At 40.1% G+C, this 25,779-nt stretch overlaps 1 protein-coding gene across 1 annotated transcript; it reads right to left on the reverse strand.

The window, feature by feature from the left end:
• Window positions 1-21,437: 21,437 nt before the first annotated feature.
• MGP (matrix Gla protein) lies at window positions 21,438-25,390 on the reverse strand. The gene is given in 4 exon segments (NM_001131542.1): window positions 21,438-21,823; window positions 22,507-22,582; window positions 23,750-23,782; window positions 25,268-25,390. Coding segments are annotated over 4 exon segments (312 nt in total). The 5' UTR covers window positions 25,329-25,390; the 3' UTR covers window positions 21,438-21,681.
• Window positions 25,391-25,779: the final 389 nt, after the last annotated feature.

The raw sequence follows: 25,779 nt of genomic DNA on the forward strand, positions 1-25,779 counted from the left end.
GGCCTCTCAAAGTGCAGGGATTACACACATGAGCCACCGTGCTCAGCCCTGATCTTTGGTGGTTTAAAGTCTGCTTTGTCAGCAACTAGGTTTGCAACCCTTGTTTTTTTCTGTTTTCCATTTTCTTGGTAAATTTTTCTCTATCCCTTTATTTTGAGCCTATGTGTGTCTTTGTGTGTGAGATGGGTCTCTTGAAGACAGCATACCAATGGGTCTTGGTTTTTTATCCAGCTTGCCAGTCTGTGTCTTTTAATTGCGGATTTAGCCTGCTTACATTTAGTATTGTTATATGTGGATTTGATCCACACATAACATGATGCTAGCTGGTTATTTTGCAGACTTGTTTATGTGGTTGCTTTATATTATCACTGGTCTGTGTATTTCAGTGTTTTTGTAGTGGCTGATAACAATTTTTGCTTTCCATATTTAGTGCTTCCTTTAGGAGCTCTTGTAAAGTAGGTCTGGTGGTAATGAATTTCCTCAGCATTTGCTTGCCTGAAAAGGATCTTATTTCTCCTTTGCTTATGAAGCTTAGTTTTACCTGATATGAAATTCTGGGTTGGAAATTCTTTTCTTTTTTTTCTTCATTTATTTTCTTTATTTTCTGTTTTCTTTCTTTTTTTTTTTTTTAATTATACTTTAAGTTCTAGGGTACATGTGTGCAATATGCAGGTTTGTTCCACAGGTATACATGTGCCATGTTGGTTTGCTGCACCCATTAACTTGTAAATTACATTAGGTGTTTCTCCTAATGCTATCCCTCCTCCTGCCCCCCACCCCAAGACAGGCCCCAGGGTGTGATGTTCCTTGCCCTGTGTCCAAGTGTTCTCATTGTTTAATTCCCACCTATGAGTGAGAACATGCAGTGTTTGGTTTTCTGTCCTTGTGATAGTTTGCTCAGAATGATGGTTTCCAGAATGATGCATCCATGTCCCTGCAAAGGACATGAACTCATCCTTTTTTTTTTTTTTTGAGATGGAGTCTTGCTCTGTCACCCAGGCTGGGGTGCAGTGGTGTGATCTTGGCTCACTGCAAGCTCTGCCTCCTGGGTTCATGCCATTCTGCCTCAGCCTCCCAAGTAGCTGGGACCACAGGCACCCACCACCATGCCCAGCTAATTTTTTGTATTTTTAGTAGAGATGGGGTTTCACCGTGTTAGCCAGGATGGTCTCGATATCCTGACCTCGTGATCCACCCACCTTGGCCTCCCAAAGTGCTGGGATTATAGGCATGAGGCACTGTACCTGGCCGAGCTCATCCTTTTTTATGGCTGCATAGTATTCCATGGTATATATGTACCACGTTTTCTTAATCCAGTCTATCATTGATGGACATTTGGGTTGGTTCCAAGTCTTTGCTATTGTGAATAGTGCAGCAATAAACATACGTGTGCATGTCTCTTTATAGTAGCATGACTTATAATCCTTTGGGTATATACCCAGTAATGGGATCGCTGGGCCAAATGGTATTTCTAGTTCTAGATCCTTGAGGAATCGCCACACTGTCTTCCACAATGGTTGAACTAGTTTAAACTCCCACCAACAGTGTAAAAGTGTTCCTGTTTCTCCACATCCTCTCCAGCATCTGTTGTTTCCTGACTTTTTAATGACTGCTATTCTAAGTGGTGTGAGATAATATCTCATTGTGATTTTGATTGGCATTTCTCTGATGACCAGTGATGATGAGCATTTTTTCTTGTGTCTGTTGGCTACATAAATGTCTTCTTTTTGAGAAGTGTCTGTTCATATCCATTTCCTACTTTTTGATGGGGTTGCTTGTTTTTTCTTCTAAATTTGTTTAAGTTCTTTGTAGAGTCTGGATATTAGCCCTTTGCCAGATGCGTAGATTGCAAAAACTTTCTCCCATTCTGTAGGTTGCCTGTTCACTCTGAAGGTAGTTTCTTTTGCTGTGCAGAAGCTCTTTAGTTTAATTAGATCCAATTTGTCAATTTTGGCTTCTGTTGTCATTGCTTTCGGTGTTTTATTCATGAAGTTGTTGCCCATGCCTATGTCCCGAATGGAATGGTATTGCCTAGGTTTTCTTCTAGGGTTTTTATGGTTTTAGGCCTAACATTTAAGTCTTTAATCCATCTTGAATTAATTTTTGTATAAGGTGTAAGGAAGGCATCCAGTTTCAGCTTTCTACATATGGCTAGCCAGTTTTCCCAGCACCATTTATTAAATAGGGAATCCTTTCCCCATTTCTTGTTTTTGTCAGGTTTGTCAAAGATCAGATGGTTGTAGATGTATGGTATTACTTCTGAGGCCTCTGTTTTGTTCCATTGGTCTATAGATCTGTTTTGATACAAGTACCATGCTGTTTTGGTTACTGTAGCCTTGCAGTATAGTTTGAAGTCAGGTAGCATGATGCCTCCAGCTTTGTTCTTTTGGCTTAGGATTGTCTTGGCAATACAGGCTCTTTTTTGGTCCCATATGAACTTTAATATAGTTTTTTCCGATTCTGTGAAGAAAGTCATTGGTAGCTTGATGTAGATAGCATTGAATCTATAAATTACCTTGGGCAGTATGGCCATTTTCATGATGTTAATTCTTCCTATCCATGTTCTTCCATTTGTTTGTGTCATCTTTTATTTCGTTGAGCAGTGGTTTGTAGTCTCCTTGAAGAGGTCCTTCACATCCCTTGTAAGTTGGATTCCTAGGTATTTTATTCTCTTTGAAGCAATTGTGAATGGAAGTTCACTCATGATTTGGCTCTCTGTCTGTTATTGGTATATAGGAATGCTTGTGATTTTTGCACAATGATTTTGTATCCCGAGACTTTGCTGAAGTTGCTTATCAGCTTAAGGAGATTTTGGGCTGAGACGATGGGGTTTTCTAAATATATAGTCATGTCATCTGCAAACAGGGACAATTTGACTTCCTCTTTTCCTAATTGAATACATTTTATTTCTTTTTCTTGCCTGATTGCCCTGACCAGAACTTCCAACACTGTGTTGAATAGGAGTGGTGAGAGAGGGCATCCCTGTCTTGTGCCAGTTTTCAAAGGGAATGCTTCCAGTTTTTGCCCACTCAGTATGTTATTGGCTGTGGGTTTGTCATAAATAGCTCTTATTGTTTTGAGAGACGTTCCATTAATTCATAGTTTATTGAGAGTTTTTAGCATGAAGGGCTGTTGAATTTTGTCGAAGGCCTTTTCTGCATCTATTGAGATAATCATGTGGTTTTTGTCATTGGTTCTGTTTATGTGATGGATTATGTTTATTGATTTGTGTATGTTGAACCAGCCTTGCATCCCAGGGATGAAGCTGACTTGATTGTGGTGGATAAGCTTTTTGATGTGCTCTGGATTCAGTTTGCCAGTATTTTATTGAGGACTTTCGCATCAATATTCATCAGGGATATTGGTCTAAAATTCTCTTTTTTGTTGTGTCTCTGCCAGGCTTTGGTATCGGGATGATGCTGGCTTCTTAAAGTGAGTTAGGAAGGATTCTCTCTTTTTCTATTGATTGGAATAGTTTCAGAAGGAATGGTACCAGCTCCTCTTTGTACCTCTGGTAGGATTCGGCTGTGAATCCATCTGGTCTTGGACTTTTTTTGGTTGGTATGCTATTAATTATTGGAACCTGTTATTGATCTATTCAGAGATTTAATTTCTTCCTGGTTTAGTCTTGGGAGGGTGTATGTGTCCCGGAATTTATCCATTACTTCTAGAGTTTCTAGTTTATTTGTGTAGAGGTGTTTATAGTATTCTCTGATGGTAGTTTGTATTTCTGTGGGATTTGTGGTGATATCTCCTTTATCATTTTTTATTGCGTCTATTTGATTCTTCTCTCTTTTCTTCTTTATTAGTCTTGCTAGTGGTCTATCCATTTTGTTGATCTTTTCAAAAAACCAGCCCCTGGATTCATTGATTTTTTGAAGGATTTTTTGTGTCTCTATCTCCTTCAGTTCTGCTCTGATCTTAGTTATTTCTTGCCTTCTGGTAGCTTTTGAATGTGTTTGCTCTTGCTTCTCTAGTTCTTTTAATTGTGATGTTAGGGTGTCGATTTTAGATCTTTCCTGCTTTCTCTTGTGGGCATTTAGTGCTATAAATTTCCCTCTACACAGTGCTTCCAATGTGTCCCAGAGATTCTGGTACATTGTGTCTTTGTTCTCATTGGTTTCAATGAACATCTTTATTTCTGCCTTCATTTCATTATTTACCCAGTAGTCATTCAGGAGCAGGTTGTTCAGTTTCCATGTAGTTATGCGGTTTTGAGTGATTTTCTTAATCCTCAGTTCTAATTTGATTGCTTTGTGGTCTGAGAGACAGTTTGTTGTGATTTCTGTTCTTTTACATTTGCTGAAGAGGGCTTTACTGCCAACTATGTGGTCAATTTTGGAATAAGTGCGATGTGGTGCTGAGAAGAATGTATATTCTATTGATTTGGGGTGGAAAGTTCTGTAGATGTCTATTAGGTCTGCTTGTTGCAGAGCTGCGTTCAAGTCCTGGATATCTTTGTTAACCTTCTGTCTTGTTGATCTGTCTAATATTGACAGTGGTGTGTTACAGACTCCCATTATTATTGTATGGGAGTCTAAGTCTCTTTGTAGGTCTCTAAAGACTTGCTTTATGAATCTGGGTGCTCCTGTATTGGGTGCATATACATTTAGGATAGTTAGCTCTTCTTATTGAATTGATCCCTTTACCATTATGTAATGGCCTTGTCTCTTTTGATCTTTGTTGGTTTAAAGTCTGCTTTGTCAGAGACTAGGATTGCAACCCCTGCTTTTTTTGCTTCCCATTTGCTTGGTAGATCTTCCTCCATCCCTTTATTTTGAGCCAATGTCTGTCTCTGCACAGGAGATGTATTTCCTGAATACAGCACACTGATGGTTCTTGACTCTTTATCCAATTTGCCAGTCTCTGTCTTTTAATTGGGGCATTTAGTCCATTTACATTTAAGGTTAATATTGTTATGTGTGAATTTGATGCTGTCATTATGATGTTAGCTGGTTATTTTGCCCATTAGTTGATGCAGTTTCATCCTATCATTGATGGTCTTTGCAATTTGGCATGTTTTTGCAGTGGCTGGTACCAGTTGTTCCTTTCCATTTTTAGTGCCTCCTTCAGGAGCTCTTGTTAGGCAGGCCTGGTGGTGACAAAATCTCTCAGCATTTGCTTGTCTGTAAAGGATTTTATTTCTCCTTCACTTACGAAGCTTAGTTTGGCTGGATATGAAATTCTGGGTTGAAAATTCTTTTCTTTAAGAATGTTGAATATTGACCCCTCCTCTCTTCTGGCTTGTAGAGTTTCTGCCGAGATATCCGCTGTTGGTCTGGTGGGCTTCCCTTTGTGGGTAACCTGACCTTTCTCTCTGGCTGCCCTTAACATTTTTTCCTTCATTTCAACCTCAGTGAATCTGACAATTACGTGTCTTGGGGTTGCTCTTCTCGAGGTGTATCTTTGTGGTGTTCTCTGTATTTCCTGAATTTGAATGTTGGCCTTCCTTGCTAGGTTAGGGATGTTCTCCTGGATAATAACCTGAAGAGTGTTTTTCAACTTGGTTCCATTTTCCCCGTCACTTTCAGGTACACCAGTCATACATAGATTTGGTCTTCTCACTTAGTCCCATATTTCTTGGAGGCTTTGTTCATTTCTTTTTACTCTTTTTTTCTCTAAACTTCTCTTCTTGCTTTATTTCATTAATTTGATCTTCAATCACTGATACCCTTTCTTCCACTTGATCAAATCAGCTATTGAAGCTTGTGCATGTGTCACATAGATCTCGTGCCATGGTTTTCAGCTCCACGTTGTCATTTAAGGTCTTCTCTGCACTGTTTATTCTAGCTAGCCATTCATCTAATCTTTTTTCAAGGTTTTTATCTTCCATGTGATGGGTTCAAACATCCTCCTTTAGCTTGGAGAAGTTTGTTATTACTGACCTTCTGAAGCCTACTTCTGTCAGCTCATCAAATTCATTCTCCATCCTGCTTTGTTCCATTGCTGGTGAGGAGCTGTGATCCTTTGGAGGAGAAGAGGCACTCCGGTTTTTAGAATTTTCAGCTTTTCTGCTCTGGTTTCTCCCCATCTTTGTGGTTTTATCTACTTTTGGTCTTTGATGGTGGTGACCCACAGATGGGGTTTTGGTGTGGATGTCCTTTTTGTTGATGTTGATGCTATTCCTTTCTGTTTGTTAGTTTTCCTTCTAACAGGCCCCTCAGCTGCAGGTCTGTTGGAGTGTGCTGGAGGTCCACTCCAGACCCTGTTTGCCTGGGTATCACCAGTGGAGGCTGCAGAACAGCAAATATTGCAGAACAGCAAATATTGCTGCCTGATCCTTCCTCTGGAAGCTTCGTCCCAGAGGAGCACCTGCCTGTATTAGGTGTCAGTCGGCCCCTACTGGGAGGTGTCTCCCAGTTAGGCTACACGGGGGTCAGGGACCCACTTGAGGAGGCAGCCTGTCCATTCTCCGAGCTCAAACACTGTGCTGAGAGAACCACTGCTCTCTTCAGAGCTGTCAGACAGGGATGTTTAAGTCTGCAGAAGTTTCTGCTGCCTTTTATTCAGCTATGCCCTGCCCCCAGAGGTGGAGTCTACCTTGCTGAGCTGCAGAGGGCTCCACCCAGTTTGAGCTTGCCCTGGCCGTTTTGGTTACCTACTCAAGCCTCAGCAATGGCGGATGCCCCTCCCCCTACCAGGCTGCTGCCTTGCAGGTCAATCTCAGATTGCTGCGCTAGCAGTGAGCAAGGCTCCGTGGGCATGGGAGCCTCTGAGCCAGGCAGGGGATATAATCTCCTGGTGTGCCATTTGCTAAGACCATTGGAAAAGCGCAGTATTTGGGCAGGAGTATCCCGTTTTTCCAGATACTATTTGTTATGGCTTCCCTTGGCTAGGAAAGGGAAATCCCCCGACCCCTTGTACTTCCTGGGTGAGACAATAACTGGCCCTGCTTCATCTCACCTTCCATGGGCTGCACCCACTGTCCAACCAGTCCCAGTGAGATGAACCAGGTACCTCATCTGGAAATGCAGAAATCACCCGTCTTCTGCATCGATCACGCTGGGAGCTGCAGACTGGAGCTGTTGCTATTCAGCCATCTTAGAACAGAATCTGGAAATTATTTTCTTTAAGAATGTTGAATATTGGGCCCTAATCTCTTCTGGCTTGTAGGGTTTCTACTGAGAGATCTGCTGTTAGTCTGATGGGCTTCTTTTTGTTAGGTGACCAAGCCTTTCTGTCTGGCTGCCCTTAACATATTTTTCTTTCATTTTGACCTTGGAGAATCTGATGATTATGTGTCTTGGGGATTATCTTGTAAAGTATCTTACTGGGGTTATCTGCATTTCCTGAATTTGCATGTTGGCCTGTGTAGCCAGATTGCAGAAGTTCTCTGGGATGATACCCTGAAGTATGTTTTCCAAATTAATTCCAGCCTCTCCATCTCTTTTCAGTACCCAAATCTGTCATAGATTTAGTCTCTTTACATAATCCCATATTGGAGGTTTTGTTCACTCCTTTTTCTCTATTCTTGTCTGTCTGTACTTTCAGAAAGACAGTCTTCAAGCTCTGAGATTCTTTCCTCTGCTCGGTCTATTCTGCTATTAATACTTTGAATTGCATTGTGAAGTTCTTGTAGTGTGTTTTTCAGCTCTATAAGGTCGATTTCGATTATGTTTCTCTCTATACTGGTTATTTTGGCTGTCTACTCCTGCATTGTTTTATCATGTTTCTTAGCTTCTTTGCACTGGGTTACAACATGCTCCTTTAGTTCAGTGAAGTTTGTTTGCTTGTTTTCATCCACATTCTGAAGACTACTTTTGTCATTTCAGCCATCTCAGCCTTAGCCCAGTTCTGAACCCTTGCTGGAGAGGTGTTGCGGTCATTTGGAGGAAAGGGGGCACTCTGGCTTTTTGAGTTTTCATTGTTTTTGCATTGATACTTTCTCATCTTTGTGGGCTTATCTACTTTTGATCTTTAAGGTTGCTCACCTTTGGATGGGTTCTTTTGTGTTTTCTTTTGTTGTTGTTATTGTTGTTTTTTCTTTGTTTGGTTTTCTTTTAACAGCCTGGCCATTCTTCTTTGGGCTGCTGTGTTTGGCTGGGGGTCCATTCCAGACCCTAGTCACCTCAGTTTTTCTAGTACCTGAAGGTATCATCAGTGAATGCTGCAAAACAGCAAAGATGGCAGCCTGCCCCTCTCTCTGGGAGCTCTGTCCTGGGGGCTACTGACCTGTTGCTGGCCTAAATGTGCCTGTACAAGGTGGCTGGAGACCCTGGTTGGGGTCACTAGGAATGAGATCAGGGACCTGCTTAAAGTATCAGTCTGGCTGCTTTTTGGTAGAGCAGCTGTGCTATGTTGAGGAACCCTTCAGCCCCCAATCCAAGGTCTGCAGGGTGGACTAGCTGAGATGCCCAAACAGCAAAGGTGGTGGCCTGCCCCATCTCGTGGGCACCCCATTCCAGGGACAAGTTAGAACTCTGCTGGTCATAGAACATGGGCAGGGGTGGCCAGGGGCCCCAGCTGGGAGGCCCTGCCCAGCAAGGAGGAATGGATCCTGCTCCCTTTTATAGAAGCAGTCTGGCCACACCTTAACAGGACAGTCATGGAGTCCTGGGGAACCATCCCTGGCCCTGTCAGCTTGGACTCACCAAAGCCCGCAGGCTGGAATGGCTGAGTCACCCAAACAGCAAAGATGGTGACCTGCTCCTCCCCCGGGCACCCATCCCAGGGAGAAATCAGACCTCTGTCCATAGAGTAGGGTAGCTAGAGGCCCTGACTGGGAGGACCTGCCGTACGAGGAGAAGTGGATTGTGTTCCTGTTTGAAGAAGCAGTCTGGCTACACCTTGACAAAAGAGCTCTGCCATGCTGGGGAGCTGCCTCTGTGCTGGTCAACTTGCACTCTCCATACCCTGCAGGCTGGAGTGGCTTAGTTGTCCAAACAACCAAGGTGGTGGCCCACACCTCTCCCTCAGGGAGAGATCAGAACACTGTCCATAGAAAATGGGCAGGAGTGGCCAAAGGTTCCAGATGGGAGGTCCTGCCCAGTGAGGAGGAGTGTTTTGGGATACTGCTTAAAGAGGCAATCTGGCCACATTCTGGCAAAGCAACTATGCTGTGTTGCGGGGATCTTTCCTTGTCCAGACCATTTGGATTTTCCAAAGCTCACAGGCTGGAATGGCTGAGTTGACCAAACAGCAGAGATGGTGGCCTGCCTCTGTCCCCCGGGTCTCTGACCCATCTCAGGCAGGCTCCACCCTGTTGCTAGTAGCTGGCTGGAATCTAAGCCAGTAGATCTTATCTTGTGAGGTGGTATGGAAGTGGGTCCCACAGACTGATACTGGCGCCTTGGATTCAGCTCCCTTCCTAGGGGTATATACGAGTCTCCTGCCTTGCTGGGGATCCCAAAGCCAGAGTAGGTAAAGCTCCTGGGTCTCTGTGTGTGCCTGAGAAGCTGGTCTGCTGAGACTCCACACAGCTCTGTGTGTTGGACCCAAGGCCCTGTGTTGTGGGCTCACAAGGGAATCTCTTGATTCGAGAGTTGCAAAGATCCATGGGAGAAGTCTGGTTTCCTGGGGTCGCACATTCACTCACTGCTTCCTGTGGCTGGGGGTGTGGGGTTCCCTTGGCTCTGTGTTGCTCTCACGTGGGCTATCGCCCCACCCTGCTTTACTATGTACTCCATGGGTCAAGCTGTTTTCCTGATCAGCCTCACTGTGAGTACCTGGATATTTCAGTTGGAGGTGCGGTATTCACTTGCTCCTTTCTTTCCTCTTTGTGAGAGCCAGGTACCACAGCTACTTCTAATTGGCCATCTCTGCCCTCTCCCCATCAGTTTCATTTCCGGTACATCACACAAACCATAGCAAAATAAAATGTGTAATACATGCTTGTATTAGTTTAATTACACTTAAGATTATGAGTCATAGAGATGCTTAGAAAATAATGGAAACTCCTTTCTTTCCTTTATTGTCAAACTCTTAGTTACCTATCTGCTTCTGACCACATTTAATTCACAACTATGGTTTCGATAAGACCTAAAGAATTAAATCAGTTATCCAAAAAAGAAAATCCAGGCCCTAAATACGCCTACCTCAAATATATGTTATCTGTGCATATTAAGGAAGAGTCAAGATGGAGGCTTAAAATGCTAGATAGTTGCTCCTTACTTCAAGTTGCTTATATGACTACTCACCTATCTAATAACATAGTTATATAATCATCTTATTTGTCTACTCTCACATGCTCATTCTATCTTTCCTGGAGTGCCTAAATTCCTTCAGCCTGTTTCTGTATCTTAACATACTGTCTAACCCTCTCCCTGTCCTGAGTGGAAGGGGCTAACAGCTGTTTTTATGAACAGAAGTATTGGCTCTGTGTATTTCTCCCATTTAGGCATAGATAAGAATCATAGGATTTTAAGGTTTGAAGTTTCATTTGGCCTGACCATCCTCTCCAGGAATTCCCTTTTCTTTGTCCCTGTCAAGTGGTGTTTCCCCTTGTTTAAACATGTCCTGTGATGATAAACTTACTCCAGTAGACATTTTCAAATGGAACTTCTGTCTTTGGTTCGTTGAACCAAAATCTTTCTGTCTGTAATTTTTACCCTTTGTTCGTAGTTCTACTCTTAGGGTAGTATATATTTTTCCTTTCCACATGTTAGACCTCTGTAGGTTTGTACCTTGAGGCACACATGCCTTGTCTGCTTCAGATCAAATAGTATTCATTTCTTTCACCATTCGTCATGGAGCTTAGTTTTAAGCCTCTTTCCTTTTTGTATTTATTCTTTTCTAGATACAGTGCCCCTAGTCTCCAGAGTCCATCTCTGGGCTGTAAAATGGAACCATGAAATGAGCAGGATATATGTATGACCATACTAACTTAACAGACACATGCAGCTAAGCTTTCTAAAGGGAGAAGTGGGTTACATGAGATTATGATGTGAGAAAATGTTAAACAAATGAAAGGGTCTACTCTTCCAATTTTGGCCCTCTTTGGTTCCAGTGACTGGGGCACAAGGAGAAGACATGAAAAGAGATACTGAAAATCAGTCCCAATTAGGTTTAGAGAAGTATAAGCGGAGATGAAGGTGATTTCCATTTCATGCCCTTTCAGGTAGGAGTAACCTTTCTAATACATCCTTCTCAAAGAGTGCATGTTTAGCGGAACATCAGCCAATGATAACTTGTGGAAAAAAAGCTGAGTGTCACCATCAAATGGGGAACATCAAGAAGCCTTCATTTTAGTGCATCCACCCATCCTAACTTATTCTGCAGGTCGTTTTGCAGTTGAAGCCATAAGGAAGGAAGTTTGTCACTTCTTTTTGAAAGCCCAGGTTTGTGTGTACCAGCATTAGCAAAGCCAGGAAAGCATCTTTGGTAGATACACTAACTGTGCTACAGGGTGGCCTCTCATGAAAGATCCTGGAAACCTAGAGGCTTGTGAATATGGATACTAGAAAAACATTGTAGACTTTGTAGGGCCAATTCCAGAGTTTGAATATCTAAAAACTCACTTTATCATATCAAGGTCTTTTTTAGCCTCTACAAGTAATATCTGTTTTTAACATGAAGGAAATAAATCATGCAATGTTTAAAATTGCAAGGTATGTGTATACTAGGCAGCACAGACCTAAATTATGACTTTGAAGTTTTCTCACTGCAACATTTACAAACCCAGTCCAGCTTGTGGAAAACCATGGATAGATTTTGGTTTGGCTCAGGGCCTTCTTTTCATCTTCCAGGTCACTGAGTGCAAAGGAAAAAAAAAAAAAAAAAACCCTGTAAATATTTTTGAAGCACAGGTTTATTTTTCCCTCTTGCAAAATTAAAATTGGATTATTTAATTTTATCCAAGGGAACTAATTTGTTCTAGACAACAGGCCGACTCTCTACCACTCAAAAATGCTTTTTAGACTGATTTCATGTTACTTCTGTGACTTTTGACTTTGTGATTTCCATGGAAGTCTTATTAGAAAATGAAAGATGATTGCAAAGGAAGTTTTCATTCTCAACATGTTTTCTAGCATTAGGGTTGGGTCTTCTCTTTTCTATATGGTTTCAAGTCTGATCAGTTTGCACACATTGCTCTGTGTCCCTAGTCTTCCCTTTGCAAAAAGACTTTCCAAGCTTCTTACCTTTAGTAGTGAAGCCTGTGTTTAGATATTGACATTTGAGTTCCAGTGCTTGTTTTGCTTTTAGTGACTTTAACCTTCCTGACTTTGTTCCCACACCTCTTGACTACAGACAATACTGTTCCTACTCCCCACAGATGCAGTCAGAACCAGTGGAAATAAAGTGTCTATGTGACAGCACTAAAAGTAAATACGTTTTTAAAAATGAGAAGTTAACACTATACATCTGGGGCTGCTAGAGCAGAATTATGAGTAGAGTCTGTGTGAAGAGTTGGGTGTTTACTGAGCTGGGTCAGAGGAGGGTTATACTGCACTGAGATTGTGTCTCCTCTTCCTCTCATTGCAAACACATGTGTACACCCACACACCTCATCTCTATTCTAGGTCCAAGCCTGCAACTGACATTCTAGAGGTTAGGTCTAGTCTGTTTCTCCTTCAATCCAGTCCTGGACAAATGCAGGTTCTCCAGGAACTAGTAATTCTGAGGGGTCCAGATAAACTTCAAATTTCTCTTCATTTGGGGAATCTCTCAGAAACCACGTTGGTCTGGATCTATTTTTCCCTTATATTTGATTGACAGCTTGAGAAACCTGGATTGCTGTTCAGCCAGCAAAGAACCTCTTTACGAGTTGGTAGCCTAGGTTGCTACTTTATAATATGATTTGAAAGGTACTTGGAGGCCCATGCTCCAAAGAGTCTTGTTCCAGAGCTTGTTGGGCTAACTTTAGGGTCACTATTTGATGCCAATTTCTTTGGGTCAACATGATTCTCTCCAAATTCCATTTTTACAAAGCAGACATTTCCTTGGGAAGACTAAGGCAGCTTGTTTTGGTCTGTAGGTGGGAAGGGAGTAGATAGAAAAAGAGACACTAGTGTTAAATTAAATGAAATTTGGCCTAAAGCTGCCTCCATATGTAGCAAACTATAACCTAATATGTAACCATATGTAGCAAACTGTAACTTAATATGTAAATACACTGCAGTGTAACTTGCAGTTAGTATATTCTTGTCACGACTGATTGAGTTTTGGCCAATCATAGCAGCTGAGCTTTCAGCCAATCAGGGCCTGTAAACTGCTTAGACATGTCCAAATGAGGCAAATGCAGAGCTGTCACCAATCAGGCTATTTCTGCACGTCACTTCCTTTTTCTGTCTATAAATACTGCCTGCTTATATTGCTGAATGGAGCTTTCTTAACCTTTACTGCTTCAGAATGCTGCCTGATTCATGAACTGTTTCTTTGCTCAAATAAACTCTGCTAAATTTAATTTGTCTAACTTTTTTTTTTTTTCTAGAATGAGAAAGTCTGGATGATTAGACAAGATTTTTTTTTTTGGTTGTCATAGTTCTATATCAGACTGACCTGATGTCAGGCCCCCTATACCAAAGCTCATGACAGAACCTGCCTAACATGGACTCAAAGCTCTAGGGTGGGGAAGAGTGAGGAAGTCTAGCCTGGGAAGTCTGATAAATAGCATTGCATACAGGACACTGCATCTGATTCACTGTAAGCTTTTGATGAGCTTTCCTCTACCTTCTGTCCTTTTGGTCCAGTTAGCTGGTTTTATACTGGATAATATATTAGCTAATCATTTTGCATCACCTGGCAACTTGTTAGGCATTTTGAATAAGGGAACAGAGCTAGCAGGGCCAATTGACTGACCACACATAGTGCATGTGACAAATTTACTGGCTTCCTAAATCTGCATTGGGATTTCTAATATAGTAGACTAGACTAATGAGGATGCATGTGAAACAGCAGTGAATACAATTAACTTTGAAGTGAATTTTAGTGCCGAGCACTTCTCTCTGGCACTGCCTTCCCAGGCCTACCCTCACCCTGCCCTTTTGGCTCTTCGCTGTTGATATATCTGTTTCTAATCCCTATTGGTTAACATATTTTATTCAAAGGCATACACAAAGGCATTGCCGTCAAATTTTCAGGAGATTCATATCTCCAACAGATAGCTAATAAAATGAATGATGATATTATCTCAACTATTGAATCAACAAGATGACATTTAGATGGTGATAAAATACACTTTGAATTTAGATGATAAAATGTGCTCGCAAGTACAGCATGGGGAAAGATGTGACTTGCTAGTGCTTTATGTTAAAAATACCTGAAGATTTTAACAAAGGCATTGGTGAGAAGCAACTATGAGAAAAGCAAATACAGTCTTAGATTCCTCATAGATGCAGCAAGACTTGGATGATGAACAGTCGTAATTAGTTGCACTCTGAGACTATCAGAAAATGTGTTGTGCTTCACATTGGGTCCTGCAACACAGACACTGATAAATTAGGATATAATCAGAAAAAGATATATGGGAGTGTGAAGGTATCTGAGCAACATATCCAGTGTGGAAGACTGAAAAGAAGAGCAGAGAAATGAGTGAGTAGAATAGACTCATTCTGTTTTGTTTGAGAGAGAAGAATTAAGGCCAAAATGTTTAAATTGATTCAATATACAAAAACTAGGGCATCATGTGGCCTAGAGCGCTTCATAACACATGTTTGCAAGTACGAACTGAATGACCATCTGCTACATTGGCCACATCATATGGCATAGAGTAGGCATATGATAAATATTTGTTAAATGTTACATACATGTAGATGGAATGCTAGAAATGCTGTAGAAAGAAATAGTGGGAGGCTGGGCTTGATTAATGGTTCTGAATAGTGTTCTGCAAGATTTTTGTCAATGCTCCTTGAAAAAAACATTATATTGTCAAAGTATCTTGCAAACCCCTGTGCTAAACAGACTCAAACATATTCATTTACTTATGGACCACACAGAAGGTTTGATATATTACGTTTAGTATATTAAACATATATATATATATATATACACACATATATATTTCTAAGAAGAGATATATAAAGACAATAGAACTTGTCTAGGCATAGAACTATTTTGGCAGCACACTGGACTGGAGTATTATTACTGGAATACTTGTTTGGGGAACACTGAACTAAATTTGCTTTATATTTTTTCCAATTCTCTTTTATGTTTTCAAAGAGATGGATGCAGATTGCCCATATGCTTCTAGTAAACTCTGTAGTTCTAGACCCATCTTTCTGGATCCTGTGGCTGTTCTATAGAAATTTATTAACCAGGATAGTGAAAAAATTATCTCCTCTTTTTCAGCTCTATAATTTCTTCTTTGGTATACTCTCATGTTTGAAGTCTAATTCACTCCTAGGAGTAAGTACACACATTTATGATTTTGTTGGAATACTTTTATAATACAAAATTATTATCTTTTAGGCCTTTCCAAGACTCCTCATAAGGAGGAAAATTCTCTCTCAGAATGTTTAGAAAACATCAATGTACGTAAATTATTTTCCTACTTTATTTATTATAGGTTTGTGGTCACAAAGAGTAGTCGTTATCCTTAGATGAAATGGGTAGGGACAAATTTCATGTATTGCTCTACCCAAAGTAAAGGAGTCAGAGGGTTTCTAGGCAAACACCATAAAAGTCTCCTGTATTAACCAAATGAGCAAAGAGCACATTTCTTCAACAGTATTTTTCAAAGCTTAACCTCATGTTTGAACAACCCCAGATGACTTACGTTTCTGGCTTTCTTAATTGTTGGTTAGCTTTCAATGCCTGAATTCAGAAAAATTAGAGATGGAAAAATCCCCCAACAGGTCACCCAGCTCATTTCTTTAAAGGAATTAACAGATGAATCTCATAATGTAGTCCCTGGTTTTAACGTTCTTGAGGATGGGCTGGGGGTTTCATTTTAAATTCAGAAATATTGGGGCCAATTTCAGTCCTAGGATGAATTCAGAGACCACCAAGAGAGATTCCTATATCCTACTTCTGCTTTCCCATTACTCAGAATGTGTAAAGTTATAAACTGAGCAGTTAAGTCATGATAGATCTTGGCTTTTCAACATGGAGCTGGCAGGGGAAGGGTAGATAAGAAAGATGCAATCACAAGACTGAAAAATGTCAGTGCCAGGGGAAGAGGGCTAGGTGTTTATATCCCTGCATTGACCAGTTTTTGGATACAGGCTGCTTCTGGAGAGAGATGCAAATTGGGGCAAGATGACTTTCTTCAGCTAAGAGCAGTTTCAGGAAAGAGACTTAGGCAACTGAGAAAACGAATGCCTCAGTCCTGAAGGATCTGAGTAATGCACCTCATCATTCATTACACCTACCCATCATGCTTGAACTTGCTTCATACAAACTGTTCCAGAAATGGCTTCTTCAAGATTCTGATTGGTCTAATAGAGAGGTTCTAGTCCTACTTTCCTGGATACTGTGGTGGTTTTATGCAAATGTATTTCCCAGTTTTAGTGTGATAACTATCTCATCTTTCCCAGCTCTATAATTTCTCCTTTGGTATATTCTCATGTTTAAAGTTTAATTCACTTGTATGGTCAAGCCAGAACATGTATGAAGGTTAGTGGGACTAACTATAGCCTGTGTTGGTACAGATAGTTGCAAGGCCACGGCTAATACTCATTGTTTCCCTCTTATAAACTACCCGTTCTAGATTTTGGTCACTCATAGCGTATCTGGTGGTCTTGGTGTCTAACTGGTAAGGGAGTTAGAGCTCCTTTCTTGAGAGTTGGGATCTCCTGCACTATGCTCTTCTAGACCATGGCTGATACATCTGTCCATTTACTATCGTGATTGGGTGATTGGGCACAGACATATCAAGAGATGTTTCAGTGGTGTCAGATTCACTTTCCCTCCTTAGATTGTGTAACAGAAGCCCTACCTTCTCCTGATGAAATTACCTTCTCCTGATGTCAATTACCCCTGTTAGGAAGCCCTACCTTCTCCTGATGTCAATTACCCCTGTTAGGAAGATGACTCCTTCATTTGCTGCCTGGCATGAAGGGCCTGAAGTTACTGCGAAGCTTTAGAACATAAATGAGACTCTTCCTATGTTCCATGGTGAAAATATTTCCTGTTTCGAAACCACAATTTCCAGGCCTATAGATTGGAATTTTAGGGATTTAAAGTATAAATTCCTCATGTGGCTTACAAATGATGACAAGTAAGGCCACTCCTGCTTCCACACCTTATTGTCGGACACATATAGTCTACCTATTGGGGACACAGCCCTATGCAATGCTTGGTAGTTTAGGGTATGTAACACATCCTGGATTAAGGTGTCTCAGTCTTGCCAGTGAAGCAGAGTAGATTAATGTGTTTTGTTCTGAACTGACATTAGTGGCCAGGGATACTTACTGGTGAAAGGGACATGGCAGAAGGTATATCTAGGAATAATCAGATGGGTAGCAATGTCTGGGTTCCAGAGGAGGGCCAACTAGGATAAAATAGAACCCTAGTTCATAAATAAGGGCAAATATAGGCAAAGCAGAGGCAATAGAGGCAAAGTTTCAGGGTTCCAAATCAGCATGAGTTTAGGATAGAATTCACCCTCATTAGAGTTCTGTATTATGACAAGGAAGCATTAAAATAGAAGAACTGATGGAAAGGCTACTAATGATAGATAATTAAGGACATCAAGAACTTAAGGTACATATAGCAACAGATTATTTACAGATTCCCTCCATTCAAAGGGTAAGGGTACATGATGCTTGCATATATTTTACTGCTACTACTACTACTACTAGTACTACTATATAAGAATGTAAGTTTAGTTCCATTCTAGTATAAATTACTTTGGCTGCAAAAATTTCAAACCCAGTTGAGTACAAAAATGAAGATCATTAATTTTCTAGTCTTTTTTGAAACTGCGTGCTGCTCAGCATATGTAGCCATGGCCTGATGGAGGAGAGGAAGAGTGAAGTGAGTATAAACTAGTGAGTGTTGTTCATAGTGTTTGGCTATGAATCCTGCAGACCGCTCTTCACAGGCAATTATAGATGCTTGAGGTGTAAGTGTGACTCTCCAAAGAGTCATTGTCTTGCCATTTTAAATATCCAGATCATAGTAATAGTACAATACAATAGAAATAGCTAACAACTATTGAGCACTTACTACATGCCAGGCAGTGTTTTGTGCCCTTTACGTATATTAATTTGTTTAATGTTGACAGCAACTCTAAGATAAGTACTAGAATAATCTTATTTTACAGATAAGGGAATTGAGGCCCGGCGAGATTACTTAACTTGATCAAGATTGACACATTCTCAGTGGCAGAGCTGGCATTAAAAACTAGGAGGCCTAGCTACAAAGTACTTATTCTTAGAGACTCTTCTAAGATGCAAATTGCTTTTATGGGTGCTGGCAGAGTAATCTGCTTATGTTGAAACACTCTGGTTCTCAGGCTAAATTAATCTATGGAAAAACCTTACCAAGATGAGCAAAGGGGAAGAGAATAAGACCTGTAACATGTTACTTTATGTGTCTTAGTTCTGAAAAACAAGGATATATCAAAAAAAAAGAAATTATAGAGCTGAGATGGTAGATAGATAAAATTTTGACTGAGGTAGAAACTACATTAAAAATAGCTTCATCAGATTGGAAAGTGTAACTATATACAATGGGAGGCTGGTAAAAATATATGGGCTATTTGTACACAATTCTTTAAGAAACTGACTTAAAGAATTAGATTTTATGAGGTCAGTACAAGTAAATTTCTCAAGAAAATAGAATTACCTGTCTTTGGGACAGTCACTTAAGTCACTTAGATTTTAAGCTCTCAAATTCTTCAACTGAAAAATGAGGGGATTGAAATAGATTATTGCTGAACCTCTTGCCAACTCAAAAACTATAAAACTAGTGTTATGTAATGAATGAAACAAGCTTGAGTGAGAAGATTCTGGAGCTAGAAGATGCTGGTTGACTATTCACTATTTACCACCCGAATGATTGTCACAGATTTAGTTCCCTAGGAAGTAGACTCTAAGATTTAGAGACTTGTGTACGGGTGGTTTATTGGGGAACAACACATGAGAGGGGTGAGGCAAGCAGGGCTAGCCAGAGTGAGCATTTGAACTGTGATGTAACTGCAGTATATGTCTGAGCCAATTTTACCGGGGAACTCTGAGGCTGGGATCACCGTTTAAATAGTCCTGCCTGTTTTAATGGACTTTTAGCTAAGATGGAGTCTAAGGAACTAAGGCTCCATCTAAGAAAGGGGAATTTACCTTCCCTTCAGAAATAACTAAAGAAACAGGCAATACTTGTGAAAAAATGTCTTTCAAGACCCTGGACATTAGGCAATTAAAGATGGCGATTGCTATGAGATGGAAAACAGTAAGTCCTATGACTTCTCCAGCCTATTGCCTTAAGGGAGTTTCTAGGCCATAGCTTAGGGAGAGGGAATCAAGGTGGAGTCCAGTGGACATTTTGAGTTGAGATGGAGTTGAGAGTTCTAGAAAAACACAGTGACTATATTTCACATGGCAAAATACTGCAAAGAAGAGAGTGAGAGGGACCCCTGGATATCAGTGGAGGGCACTCTTGTGTACACACAGAGGACTGATTGGCATATGTGTGTGGGGAGATTACCATCCAAGGGGAATAGAGGAAACAGTGGCTGCTATTAACTCAGGGCTACGATTATTGTCATGGGACATTGGGCGCAGTACTCAGAAAGGTCTTGCCTCAGTGTGGGGAAATAATTAGCCTTAGATTAAATACTGATCAATTTTATCCACATGATTTAACGGAATCCCAGAGCAGAGCTCAGGAACACATACAGAAATAGAAGAATATCCAGTACACAAAAAGTCTGGCATCAAATAAAATTAAGCAAGAATGCAGAAAATAAAATTTTCTGCATCTCTGGCATCAAATAATGTCTGGCATCAAATAAAATTAAGCAAGAATGCAGAAAAGTAGAAAATTGTGATTCATAAGTAGAATAATCAACCAATCAAACCAACCCATAACTGACATTATGTTAAAATAGTTATTGTAACAATTTAAACGTATCAAAGACATTTAAAAAGATAAGTAGAGGTGTGGAAGATATGAAAACATCCAAATCAAACTTCCGGTGATTAAAACCACAATGTCTGGGATGAAAAATACACTAGATGAAATTAATAGTAGATTAGATACTGCCAAAGAAAAGGTTAATGAACCTGATGACTCATTAATAGAAAGTGTCAAAAATAAAACACACAGAGAAAAGCAATTTGTAAAAATTAAAATAACATCAGAGAGTTGGATTACTTCAAGTGGTCAAATGTGCATGTCACTGAACCCTCTAAAGGAGAGGAGGAGTGAGGGATCAAAGTATTTGAAAAAATAATGGCTGAAAATTTTTCTAATTTTATGCAATCCAAGAAGGTCAATAAGCCTCAAGAACAAGAAAAATAAGAAAAATCAAATCCAGATAGGTCTGAATCAGTTTGATCAAAAGCACTAATAAAGAGAAAAATGTTAGAAGCAGCCAGAGATAAAAGATGCAGTATATACAGTGGAACAAAGATAAGAATTACAACAAATTTTATATCGAAAAACTGTGCAAGCTAGAATTCAGTGGAATATCTTAAAATAATTAAAAGAAACGTGGCAACTTGGGATTCAATATACAGTGAAAATATCTTTCAAGAATAAAAACAAGCATACAAAACTTAAAGAATCCTGCAGACCTGAACTATAAAAAATGTTAAAGGAAGTCGTCAGGCAGAAAGGAAGTGACACCAGATGGAAAGAAGAATGAAGAAAACAGGAACTGAAAATTACATGGGTAAATATGAGATCTTTTCTTTCTTTTCTTTTTTATTTTTCTATAGAGACAGAGTCTCACTCTGTTTCCCAGGCTGGAGTGCATTGGTATGGTCATGGCTACTGAGATTACAGGTGTGGGCCACTGTGCCTGGCCTGGGATATCTTCTTATTATCTAAACTTTAAAAGAAATTAATAAAATTATTTAAAACAAGAGTAATAAAAATGTAGTGTGGAACCTATAACAAATGTAGAAGTAAAAATATAACATATGTAGAGGTAAAAAATAATTGGATTGTTTAGACTATTTACATATAATGTGATTATTGATATAGTTAAGTCTATAAATTATTATTGACAGTTTTTGCCAATTGTTTTTTATTTGTCCCTTCTGTTTTCTCTTTTCCTTTTCCTCCTTTTTTCTCTTCTAGATTATCTTGATTCAGAAATATTTTTGACTTTGATGCATAAGAGATGAAAAGCAAATGAAGTGAGCCCTGTATTTGCCACAATTTACAATAGGAAAATCCTGGAAAAAACATACTAGATTCCATTCACGGATTCCAAGGTAGAGAGGGTTTAGAGAATTTATGGCTGAGTGAGTGCCTTCTAAGCTTCCTTCTTTTTATGTAGTTATTTTTCTAATCAATACTAGAAATGAGATGAACAGAATCTCCTATTTTGGGTAAGGTGGGCCATGATTTAAATATCTCAGTATTTTCCCAAAAGAAAGCAGATTTACAAGATGAAAGTATCACACCAGAAGTTTATTATGAAACAATCACATATGTTGACTCTCCTTTGACCCTTACTGCAGTGCACTTTCATTACTTATCAATCTGGGGGCAGGAAAAAGGGATGCAGCCAGACAAGAGAATATACAGGAAACAAGCATTGTATATAAGTCTATGTATTTCAGTAATGCTGCTACAAGGGGATACAAAATCAGGTGCCAGCCTCCAGAAAAAAAGATTTTTTTTCTTCCCCCAATCTCATTTGGCTCCTCGGCGCTCCCTGAAGTAGCGATTATAGGCAGCATTGTATCCATAAACCATGGCGTAGCGTTCGCAAAGTCTGTAGTCATCACAGGCTTCCCTATTGAGTTCGTGGACAGGCTTAGAGCGTTCTCGGATCCTAGAAAGTGGAAAAAGAGGCCAAAATTGAGAAGCATAAAGTGGAAAAATACAAAAATGGAAAAGAAGAAGAAAATATTGGAGAGACTTTCTCTCCATGCCCCCCGATATTAAGAGATATTTAAAGAACAGGGAGAGGCTGGGTGCGGTGGCTCAGGCCTGTAATCCCAGCACTTTGGGAGGCTGAGGTGGGCGGATCACTTGAGGTCAGGAATTCAAGACTAGCCCGGCCAACATGACAAAACCCCGTCTCTACTAAAAATGCAAAAATAGCTGGACATGGTAGCACGTGCCTGTAATCCCAGCTACTTGGGAGGCTGAGGCACGAGATAGTGCCACTGCAATCCAGCCTGGGCAACAGAGTGAGACTCTGTCTCAGAAAAACCAACCAACCAACCAAAAAAAACCAGGGAGGGAAGGCAGAACAGGAGATTTTTTTTTAAATGAAATTAGAAATTTTCTTTCTGTCCTCCTTTCTCTCCTCCTTCCCTCTCCTTTCCGGATCTTTCCCCAAATAGTTTTCCAATAATTCAGTTGTTTTCTGTATATTGTTTTTAAGTTTTTTGATTTTAAAGATACAATTAGAAATAATGTATATGATGAAAAAACTGTTTCCCACTCCAATTCAGATCTGTGATCTACACCGGGAAAAATGACCGCTCCTCATGAAGTTTTGTTACTGACCTCTCTTGGACTTTAGCTCTCCATCTCTGCTGAGGCGATATGAAGATATTTGCATTTCTCCTGTTAATGAAGGGATCTTAGAACAGAAAATAAATAAATGCAGTTTTAGTGACACATAGCTGAAAATATTTCCGTGAATATTCCTTGACACAAATATATTTGAAAGTGCCTTAACTTCTGCAACTCATATAAACAGAGATTGGCAAAAATTAAAGGAGAGTATAAAGTAGATTTCATTAACTTCCTGATCAAATGAAATCAGTAATCAATCCATGTGTCTTAGAGACTTGTCATATAGGCTTTGTTGGTTTTGCGTTTGGATGATCACTTTGCCTTTCTTAATTTCTGTATTTCTACTTGGTAGATTTTAAATTCCTTTTGAGGAGAAATTCTCTGTCCTGAGGATTTATGAAGCATAACTAGATTGCCGGTACATGAACAGTTTAAACACTATAAAAATAATGAATAAATTACAAATGAGAGTGATGTGCCATTTCCTCCTATGCTCAGTCTTTATAAATCCAGCTATTCAACAGCAATCAGCTGGCTGGGTGTGGTGGCTCACGCCTGTAATCCCGGCAGTTTGGGAGGCTGTGGTGGCTGGATCACTTGAGGCCAGGAGTTCGAGACCAGCCTGGACAACGTGGTGAAACCCCATCTCTACTAAAAATACAAAAATTAGCCAGGCATGGTGTCGTGGGCCTGTAATCCCAGCTACTCGGGAGGCTGAGGCACGAGAATTGTCTGAACCTGGGAGGTGGAGGTTGCGGTGAGCTGAGATCACGCCACTGCACTCCAGCCTAGGCGACAGAGTGAGACACTGTCTCAAAAAAAAAAAAACCAAGGAAAGAAAAACAAAAAAACCAAAACAGCACTCAGCTTAACGTGGCGCCTGTGGTCTCCCAGCTGACTTGGCGTCCAACTCTGTGCTTTACCATTTGTCATTACTCCTCATGTTCCATCTGTGCAGTTGACGTGGTGCCAATTTAAAATTTCCAAATGAGATTTTATGGCTTCTAAATATGTTGCCTGTAGCTTAAATCCCATATTGCAGTACTTCAAGCTTAAAAAATTGCTCCTTTGGCAATTTTTATAGTCATTAGATTTAAAAATTTACTTTAGTTTTCCAAAAGAGGCCCCCTTTTCCCTCCCTGTTATATATCTTTCCGTCTTGTTTATTTAAAAATAGGAAGAGGTTCTTTAATGCAAAGGATTTGAATAAAGAAGTTAAATATTCACTTACTAAGTTCATAAGATTCCATGCTTTCATGTGATTCTGAAATTAAAAAAAAAAGATTCATTATATCAGTATTTATCAATGATTCATTATATTATTATTTATCAATTTAGACACTGTGATAGTTTAAATACAGGGATGGAAGAAGAGGGAAGAGTCTAAAAACATGAAGAATATATTTAGCAGTGTGGTTATTACAAATTTCAGGAATTTAGGATTTATGAGGTTTTTCTCTAGCTCTGGCCTTGCTGTGGATATCTCTATATTTTAGCTTCTCTGATGTTGAAGGAGGGAGTGGCCATTTTCAGCTAAAATTTCCCAAGGGCTATGACGTCTTCAGACAAGCAAAATAAGACACGTTAAGTGCTGTACGGAAGTCTCCAGAGAACCTTCTTCTCTGGTTTATTCAGAGCCTGTTTGAGAACAGGGTCAAAGAGGATTAAGAAGGATCCAGAAGACAGCCAGGTTTCTCCAGGCAAGAGAACTACAGGGCAGTTGCTCTGCTGGGCTTACTAGGACAGGTTTCTAAGAGGGTTCCCAATTCCTCTTAAGAACCTGTGTTAAATTGGCAGCCACAGAAACCACTGGCTCCAGCTGACAGCTCATCCTGGGCATGATGCCAGTTCAGAGAGAGAACTGAAACGATATGAAAGCAGAAGTTTTCTTCTTTCTGTCACTCTCCTGAGCACAGCAGGTAAATTTTGGAATAAGAAGCTTCTATTAATATTTGCGAGCAAGTGAATTTTCTTCAAAACTTAAAAAGGAGGTGAAAAAATCAAATCCTCTGACACAGAAAATTTGTGAATACAAGAGTGAGAAGCATAATCTTTATGGTTGTTAATGTAATTTAAATTTAAAAACAGTGAAAATATCCAGGTAATTGAAGCAAAAGACTGAAATAAGTAAATAACTTTGCTTCAGATTCCCTTTTATAAGCTTTGAACAAATGCAGGTATATTTAACAACATATAGAAAACAAGCAAAATTTATTTTCTGACAACAGGAGTTATGAAAATGATTCTTTTCTAAAATTCTTTTGATGTAAAACTTTATTTTAAAATTAATTAACTGAACAAACATAGTAAGTTCATGAGATTGTCCAGTCCCTAGAAAGAGCTATACTTAATACTTCACATGAAAATGGATTTTCTCAAAGGCAAGTGGTTTAAACAATACCCTTAACCCATTGATACCAAAGTCTAAATAAATATCCTTAAAAACGAGGATGCAGGGGGCTGGGAATTTGATATCTTCTTTCTGAAATATGAGTTTCTAGATAAACAGAGACTTAACACTGAACAGGTTTGCCTGTTAAGTTGCACAAGACTCTGGATATTTAGGATATAAAAAAGACTTAATAGAACAAATCAGTTTCTGTGGAGACTGGGAAATGTGAAAGCAATTGTACTTTAAGATTGTAACAGAGAAAAGGGGAAGAAGAGGTGGAGGGAGAGGAAAAATAGAAGTAAGCCAAAGTCAGAGGCAGAAAAGTAAACACAGAGAAATGGGAGAAAAGTTTCTCACCGTAACACAAAGTTACTACCGCTAAGGCGGCCAGGATGGCAAGAAGGACCAGGCTTTTCATGGTTTCCTCCTGCAGGTCAGTCTCAGGGTCTTGTGTAGCAGCAGTAGGGAGAGAGGCTCCTACGGGATGTTAGTGGAAGGCTGTGAGGTTTTTATAAGAACCAGAGCAGTTGAGAGGGGAGGAACCAGTGGGAGAGGGCTTGAGAAGGTGGGGAAGGGTTGGCACTGAACTAGCATTGGAACTTTTCCCAAACAGTCATTCCTTCCAGATATTATCTACTCTGAGTGGGCAGTTTTCCCTCACTCCTGGACCTGACTGTGCTACAGCAGGATGCTGCTCTGGTGCAGAAGTTTTGGCCATCGTATGCTTGCGGACAGACCTGGGCAAAAGCCCACAGAGGAAGTTGCCACGAACACATGATCTACCCTCTTGGCCCTGACCACAGGCCTTTTGGGTTTGGTCCACAGACAGAGCCCTAGTGTTCTGTTTGTTACCCTGATCGATTGATGAG

The sequence above is a fragment of the Pongo abelii genome, chromosome 10 (assembly GCF_028885655.2).
Source record: "Pongo abelii isolate AG06213 chromosome 10, NHGRI_mPonAbe1-v2.0_pri, whole genome shotgun sequence".
Taxonomy (NCBI): Eukaryota; Metazoa; Chordata; class Mammalia; order Primates; family Hominidae; genus Pongo; species Pongo abelii.